The sequence below is a fragment of the Sorex fumeus genome, unplaced genomic scaffold (assembly GCF_029834395.1).
Source record: "Sorex fumeus unplaced genomic scaffold, SorFum_2.1 ptg000122l, whole genome shotgun sequence".
Taxonomy (NCBI): Eukaryota; Metazoa; Chordata; class Mammalia; order Eulipotyphla; family Soricidae; genus Sorex; species Sorex fumeus.
The window spans coordinates 61,952,122-61,960,014 of NW_026606179.1; the positions used below are offsets into that span (position 1 = coordinate 61,952,122).

The window sequence follows — 7,893 nt, forward strand, 5'->3', positions numbered from 1 at the left end:
TCACCGCCCCCCTCCCCACGAGCCCCTCCCAGGGCTGGCGGCTCCTCCGGCCCTCCTCTCCACCTGCTCCACCACAGTGACCTGGGCACTGACCCAGGAGCCCAGGGGCCAGGCCAGGGCGTGTGCAACACTGCTCCAGGGGTCACAGCAGGAGGCCGCGGGCAGGATCCAGGAAAGGCCACTGGGCTGTGGGGGCTGGGACGGGTCACTGGGCGCAGGGCGGGGGGGGAGCAGCGGGAGGGCACCACGCTGGACACTGCACCCTCGTGGCCAGGGGATGGAGGGTCACAGCTGAGGGCCGTGGGGTGTGCCGCCAGCCTGCCTCCATTCTAGGGACCCCCCGGCAGCCCGAGAGTGGGGCGCACAGAATACCCTGTGGCATAGGCCTGGCATGAGTCTGCAACCGCCAGCTCTGCCTTGGGCTCAGGCCCTGGGGAGTCCTGCAGGCCGACCCCGGGGGGCACCACGGCCGAGTCCGGCTGGCATTTCTTCATCTGCATGTTTGCACGCCGATCCGTCAATATTAGCCCTGCTGGCCCGGCCCCTCTGTCCCCGCGGCTCAGGGCTCGCGGGCCTTCACCTCCCCTGCACCCAGGCCCCTCAGGCCAGAGCCAGAAACCCGCAGAGCCCACTCGGGCAGGGGGAGAGGCCGGCCCAGCCCCGGCTGCAGGGCCAAGCGGGTGACCCTTGATTGGGGGTGGACCAGCAGACCCCCGGAGGACACCCCGTCCTCCCTGGGCTGTTCCCGAGAGCTGTGGCGTGGGGGCTGTGACCCCCGGCCTGCCCATGTGTCACTGGCTCTCGGCACCAGGCAGGCACCTGCTGGTATTAACACGGGCATAACCGGGGCGGGGGGGGGGCTTCGCCTTGCATCCGATCCGGGTTCAATCCCCCGCTTCCCATATGGCCCCCTGGTCTCCTGAGCACCACCAGGAATCGTTCCTGAGTGCAAAGCCAGGAGTAATCCCTGAGCATTGCCGCCGGGTTGACCCAAAAAAGCAAAACAAAACAAAAAAACCCCAAGGGCACAACGGGGAAACTGAGGCTGAGCAGGGCAGCGCCCAGCAGTCACCTGAGGGCAGGAGTGGGGAGGGGGGCAGGGAAGCAGGGGTAGGGGCCGGCCAGCCAGGAGCACTGTGGGGAGCACGGGGGGAGGCGCCCCCCCCAGGCTCCTGCGCCGCCCCCCCTCCCCCACCCAGCAGGCATCCTTCCTCCAGCACCAGAAACTGCTTTGGTGTTTTGAAGGAGCTCTTTGTCGTGTGTGTGTGTGTGTGTGTGTGTGTGTGTGTGTGTGTGTGTGTGTGAGAGAGAGACAGACAGACAGACAGATAGACAGAGACAGAGAGACAGAGAGAGGAAGAGAGAGGGAGGGAGAAAGGGGGAGGGAGGGAGAGGGAGAGACTTCCTCTGCTGTGGGTTCAGGGTGACTTGTGCTTTTTGCAAGAACCTCCCCAGGACTGCGAGGGCTGGATTCCTGCTGGAAGTTTCTCTGCTCTTCTGAGACAGTTACCTGGCGGGGTGGGGGGTGGGCTGCGTGCTTTTTTTCCCTTGGGGGCCACACCCAGCAGCGCTCAGGCCTGGTGGGGATCCACAGAGCGCCCCTCGTGTCTTTCCCCTGCAGCCTGAGTCAGGGGGCCTGGACGTGGGGTCCCGGGTCCTCATGGATCGGCCACTGGGGCTCCCAGCCCAGAGGGGGCAGGGCAGAGGAAGGGGGCCCCCCACCCCGCCCCACCTGCCTCTTGCTCCTCTGACCAGCACCTGTTCAGGGGGAGTCAAGCTTCCTGCCAGGCCCTGTCCACGCTGCCTGCCCATGGGGTCTCCGGTACCGGGCAGCGGGGGTCAGCAGCGGGGGACAGGCTCTCCGGACAGGACAGGCCTGCGTGGTGCAGACGTGGACATCAGGGCCAGAGGCAGGGCTGCCTGTGCGCGCTCATGTTCTGCGTGGGGCACGCGTGTGTCCGCGGCGTGTCTGCGCTCAGCGCGTGGCCTGTGCCCTGCTCCCCCACGCGCGTGTGCGTGTCGCGTGTGCTGCCGGGCTCCAGGCCCGCGTGTTCCCACCGGGGAGGCCGGGGAGGGCCGCGCCGCCTCGGCCCAGGTGCGGGGTCCGCGCTCCGGGCACCTGTGCCCCGCGTCCTTCCTCCGGGGGGTCCCCCGCGGGCGGGTCGCCGCGTGTCGGGCAGGCGCGGGGCAGGCGGGGTCAGTGCCCACCCCACCCCACCCCCGCCTCCCGGGCCTGGCTCGGGCGGCTACTGCGGGCAGGCGGGGGTCGGGCGGGGTCTGTCCCGCCCAGGTGCGCGGCGCCCAGGTAAGCTGAGGCCCCGCCCCGCGCCGCGCCGCGTGTCCAGGTGCCGCTGACTCACGCCGCCCCGCCCGCCCGCCCGCGCCCACCACACGGGGTGCCCGCGGCGCCCGCTGCCCACCAGGTGAGTGGCCGCCGGCCCGGCCCCGCCCGGGAAGGAGGCCCCGGCCGGTGGACGCGGCGCTGCCCGCGCGCCGGGGCGGGGCGGGGACCCCTCGCCCCCCTCTCGCCCCTCCCCGCCCGCGCGGTGATGAAACCGGGGAGGGGGCGGTGAGTCCAGGGAGCAAAGGCCGCCGCCTGGACAGGCGCCCGCCGAGCAGGGCCGGCCCGGCCGACCCCGGGGACTGTTTGCTTCCCCCTTGGCACCTGCCGACCCGACCCAGACGGCCGGAGCGCAGGGCAGGGACGGACACTCGCACATTGTGCGCTGGCGCTGGCCCGTGTCCTCCCAGCAGGAAGTGACCCCTGGCCCCGGGCAGTGAACTCTTGTGGCCCGTGCACAGACTTCCGGAGCGGAGCACTGGGCACTGAGTTCAGCGCCTGCCGGGCAGCCGGGCAGCGAGGTTCCAGGAGCCCCCACTTGCCTGATCCGTCCCCCGACCGGCGGCAAGTACCCCGTCCCGGGCCAGCGGGCGGGCTCAGCGGGCAGGGCCGGGCACGCCCTGGGCTCTCTCTGGCAGCCCTGGCATCGGGTGGCCCCACCTCCGGCTGGGATCACACCTGCAGGACACTTGGGGTCTGCAGGGGCTGGTGTCCTGGGGCAGGTGTCACTCCGGGCTGGACTTTGGCCGGAAGGCAGGCTGGTTGGTCGCCTGGGGCAGGCCCGCAGGGACACCCTGGCCGCCCGCATCCCGGGGCGGGGGGTGACTGTGTCTCTGTGCTCAGACTCAGGGGTGTGAGTGTCACCCGGGGCAGAGGGGATGCCCGAAGGGACCCCAGGACCCTCAGCCAGCAGGTGGGGGGGGGAGGGGGCGGGGCTCTGAAGGCCGCAGCTGAGGGGAGCCTGTGGCCGCTGGGGCTCCAAGCTGCCCGGAGGCCCCCAATGTGGACCCTGAACGCGTCTGCCAAGCCCAGGCTCCAGGGAAATCCAGGCGCCTGCCTGGAGGAGGCCTGAGGCCCAGGGCCTCCCTGGGGCATTCACCTGTGTGTCTGTGTGTTGGGGGGGTCTTCAGAGAGTTCTGGGCCCCCTGGGTGGGTGGGGGGGGCTGTGGACAGGCCCATGCATGCCTGCGGGAGCCGCTGGGCACCTCGAGCATGACTCGGCCTGTGGCCAGCAGGGGCCAGCGTGCTCGGGAGCTACTGAGGCCCGTTCTCACGGGTCTGGTGGGGTGGCAATGGACCCCCTCAGAAAACAGGGGGGCGGGAGGGGCCGCGGGCAGAGGGGCGAGACCGGCCAGCCCTGCTCAGCCGCCGCCCCCCTCTGCCCCTCTCCCTGCAGGCTACCACCCGCCGTGCAGCCATGAGTCTCTGCGGGAACAGCCGCCTCCACGCCGGCAGCTCCGAGCCCCTGGCCGCCGTGGTCATCGGTGAGAGCCGCGCGTTTCCGTGGGTGCCGCGGGACCTCGGGGACAGGGGGGCTAGGGGTGCCCCGGAGCCGCAGGGGAGGGGCCGCCCCCGACCCGCGGGCGCCCCAAGATGCTGTTTTTGTCGGAACAGCTCACACGCGAGGGTCCGGAACGGCTCCTGCTGGCATTTGGCAGATCTGCAAGATCTGCCGGGTGCGAGATAAGGAGGGAGAGGACGGACGGGGGGAGGGAAATGTCACACGCTCCACTGCCCACAGCAGCGCCTGGGAAGCCGCAGCTTCCTTCCCGCGGGGGGGGGTGGGGGGCTCCCCAGGGAGCCCAGAGCCTCCCCCCTCCCCCGGGGGGCTGAGCCGTGTGACAGAGGACTCTCGCTGGCCGGGATCCACCCCACGTGGCCGTCCGTCCGGGGCTCTGGCTCGGCTGACAGGCGTGTGGCGGGCGTGTGACGGCTGTGAGCCCCCCAGGTGGTCTCTAAGCCCCCCTCCCTCCCCAGGCAACGGCCCCTCGGGCATCTGCCTGTCCTACCTGCTGTCGGGCTACACCCCCTATGCGAAGCCGGACGCCGCCCACCCGCACCCCCTCCTGCAGAGGAAGCTGGCCGAGGCTCCGGGGGTCTCCATCCTGGACCAGGTGGGCCGGGCAGGGCGGCTGGGAGGAGCTCACGTGACCTGGCTTTCCTCAGGGACCCCACACACGCGGTTGGCTCAAGGGCCAATCCGTGTGCGGGGGCACAGCGGGTAGCACCTTTTTACCTGCGCACGGCCCACCTGGTTCCATCCGTGAGCACCGCCAGGAGTGACTCCCCCGAGGAGTCAGCTCCGAGCACCGCCGGGTGGGACCCAAAACACAAAAACAAAAAACCAAATCACTGGGCGGCCCGAGGGCGGACGCTGCCCTGTGCGTCCTCCGCCTCCTCCCCACCCAGGGGGGCACCTGGAGAGCCCACCCTGCCCCCCACCTCTGCATCCCTCTGATGCCCCTCTGCAGGGATGAGGCTCCATCTCAGCCCCCCCTCCCCCGCCAGCCTCTGCAGGACTTGTCAGAGCCTTGGCCACCGCAGTCCACCCTCCCCAGTTTTCTGGGTCCGGTCAGAGCCAGGGCAGCTCTGACCTGCAGCCCTCCCCCAGGACCTGGACTACCTGTCCGAGGGCCTGGAGGGTCGCTGCCACAGCCCCGTGGCCCTGCTCTTTGACGCCCTCCTGCGGCCTGACACTGACCTCGGCGGGGACATGGACTCAGTGCTCACCTGGAGGCAGCAGCGGGAGCGAGCCGTGCCCCACGTGGTCCTGGGCCGGGGCCTTCCGGGGGGCGCCTGGCACGTGAGTGGGACCCGGGGGCCGCAGGGGCTGGGGCGCGGGGGTGGGCGCAGCCTGAGCTGAGTCCCCTCCCACAGTCCATCGAGGGCTCCATGGTGACCCTGAGCCAGGGCCAGTGGATGGGCCTCCCGGACCTGCACGTCCACGACTGGTTGTGCCGCCGGCGCAGGTGAGCGGCCCCGGGAACGGGGGCCTTTCTCTCGGACCCTGGGGGGGTAACACCGCGGGCTGGCCTCTCGGACCCCCAGGGGACACTGAGGCCGGACTCTTGTCAAGCAGGACAAACGCCTTGCAGGGGGGTTGGACTGGGCCATGCCCGGTCCTGCTGGGTGTCCCCCCTCAGGGGACGCTGCCCACTCTGGCCCCCTGCTAGCCAGAGCCCCTGGATGCCCCTGCCAGCCTGCGGGGGACAGCCGCTCAGAAGCCCACCCCGAGTGCCCTCCTGGCTCGGGACCTTGGTCATCTCTGAGCCCCCCAAGGCACCGCACAGGAGGACGAGGGCAGGCCAGGGGGCCATGGACGCCCGAGTGCTGTCCAGCGGGGCTCAGCTGGCCGGTCGTGAACGGGCCGTGTCACTGTCGGCCTTGGCCCAGAGGGAACCAGCGCCGTGCCCGGGGGGCGGGGATCCACTTCGCCCGCTCCCACGCAGGGATGACTGACGGAGGGGCGGGCGACCTGCCGACCCCTCTGGCCCCCCTCACCCTCCCGCTCCTCCCCAGGGGGCTGCGGAACAGCCGCGCCACGGCGGGCGACATCGCGCGCTACTACACGGACTACGTGGCCAAGAAGGGCCTGGGCCCCAACTTCGTGTCGGGCGCCGTGGTCACGGCCGTGGAGTGGGGGGCCGCCCAAGCCCGGGGCCCAGGAGGATGCGGAGACGTCCCTCTTCCGGGTGCGCGGCTTCCTGACGGGCGAGGGCCGCCGCGAGCCCTTCTCCCTGCTGGCCCGCAACGTGGTGCTGGCCACGGGCACGTCGGACAGCCCGGCGCGGCTGGGCATCCCCGGCGAGTCCCTGCCCTTCGTGCACCACCGGCTGGGGGCGCTGGAGGCCGCCTGGCGCGCGGGCACGGTGGGCCCCGACTCGGAGCCGGTGCTGGTGGTGGGCGCGGGGCTGTCGGCGGCCGACGCCGTCCTCTTTGCGCGCCACGCGGGCATCCCGGTGCTGCACGCCTTCCGCCGGCCCGTGGGCGACCCGGGGCTGGTCTTCAACCAGCTGCCCCCGATGCTGTACCCCGAGTACCACAAGGTCCACCAGATGATGCGGGAGCGCTCGGCGGGGTCCCCCGGGCCCTACCCCGGCTACCGCAGCCTCCCGGAGCACCGGCTCGTGCGCTGCGGCGAGGACCGGCAGGTGCTGTTCCAGGACCCCCAGGGGCTGCACAAGGGCTTCGAGGTGTCGCTGGTGCTGGTGCTCATCGGCTCGAACCCCGACCTGTCCTTCCTGCCGGGGGCCGGCGCCGACCTGGCCACAGACCCCCAGCAGCCCCTGAGCGCCAAGAGGAACCCCATCGACGTGGACCCCTTCACCTACCAGAGCACCCACCGCGAGGGCCTCTATGCGCTGGGGCCGCTGGCCGGGGACAGCTTTGTGCGCTTTGTGCAGGGAGGTGCCCTGGCCGCGGCCAGCTCCCTGCTGCGGAAGGAGGCCCCGCGGCCACCCTAGCCCGGCGGCGGAGGGCCACAGCCCGCGGGGCGGCAGGAGGCCGGCTGGAGGCAGCCTGGGGCAGCACAGTGCCCGGCGTAAGCCCGAACGGGAGCCTGGACGCAGGCCCTGCCCAGGAGGTGGACGGCGAGTGGGTGGCCGGGTGGTGGGCCCGGGGCTGCACACTCGGTCCCTCCAGAGCCAGGCCCGGAATAAAGCCACGCCTGCCCGCACCCAGTCCAGTCTGCCGGTTCTGTGGGAGGCCCTGGGGTCTGCGGGGTGGGGAGAGGGGCCGGGCCTGGGCAGACCCCTCCTCTGTCTGCATCGTCCTCCTACCGTCCTCTGGTGCCTCTGAACGGAATGGCCAGGAGCCCGTGGGGGGGGGGGGGACAGTCCAGCCCGGCGCCGCCACCCGGAGCCGCGCGTGGGCGCCAGCCGCAGCGGACAGCGGACACCCTTGCGGCGACGCGGGGGCGGGGCGCGGGGGAGGGAGGGGGCGCCCGGGGGACGCCTGGGGCGGGGGCGCCCGAGGGATTGGGATCGTCTGGGGGGGGGATGCCTGGTGGGGCTGGGGGGACGGACCCTGGGGGAGGGGGAGGAGTGTGAGAGGGGTGGGGGGGACCAGGGGGAGCCAGGGGGAGTTCGGGGAAACACCGCGGGAGAGGGTCGGGAGCGCCTGGGGGGCGCCTGAGGGGACCCCTGGGGGCGCGTGGGGGACGCGGTGCGGGGGGGGGGGGCGAGGGGCGCCCGGAGGGGGGGTGGGATCGCCTAGGGGGATGCCTGGCGGGGCTGGGGACACGGCCCCGGGGGAGGGGGAGGAGCGCCCGGGGGTCGGGGACGGGAAGGGGGGTAGCAGGAGCGCCTGGGGGGCGCGGAGCCCGGGGGCAGAAGTGCCTGGGGGGGGCGCGTGGGGGAGGCCGGCGACGGGAGGGCCTTGAGGGGACCCCCGGGGGCGCGTGCGGGACGCGGTGGGGGGGCGAGGGGCGCCCGGAGGGGTCGGATCGCCTAGGGGATGCCTGGCGGGGCTGGGGGGAACGGCCCCGGGGGAGAGGCGTGTGCGCCCGGGGTGGGGGGCTCCGGTGGGGCGGGGGACCCTGGGGGAGGCCTGGG

General features: G+C 72.6%; 2 protein-coding genes across 2 annotated transcripts in view; both read left to right on the plus strand.

The window, feature by feature from the left end:
- Positions 1-7,893, plus strand: part of CDH13 (cadherin 13) — a 1,034,759-nt gene that overhangs the window by 1,009,766 nt on the left and 17,100 nt on the right. The gene's annotated exons all lie outside the window — the stretch shown is intronic.
- OSGIN1 (oxidative stress induced growth inhibitor 1) lies at positions 2,699-6,917 on the plus strand. The gene is given in 7 exon segments (XM_056135635.1): positions 2,699-2,905; positions 3,738-3,825; positions 4,319-4,455; positions 4,953-5,144; positions 5,219-5,310; positions 5,861-5,983; positions 5,985-6,917. Coding segments are annotated over 6 exon segments (1,431 nt in total). The 5' UTR covers positions 2,699-2,905; positions 3,738-3,758; the 3' UTR covers positions 6,805-6,917.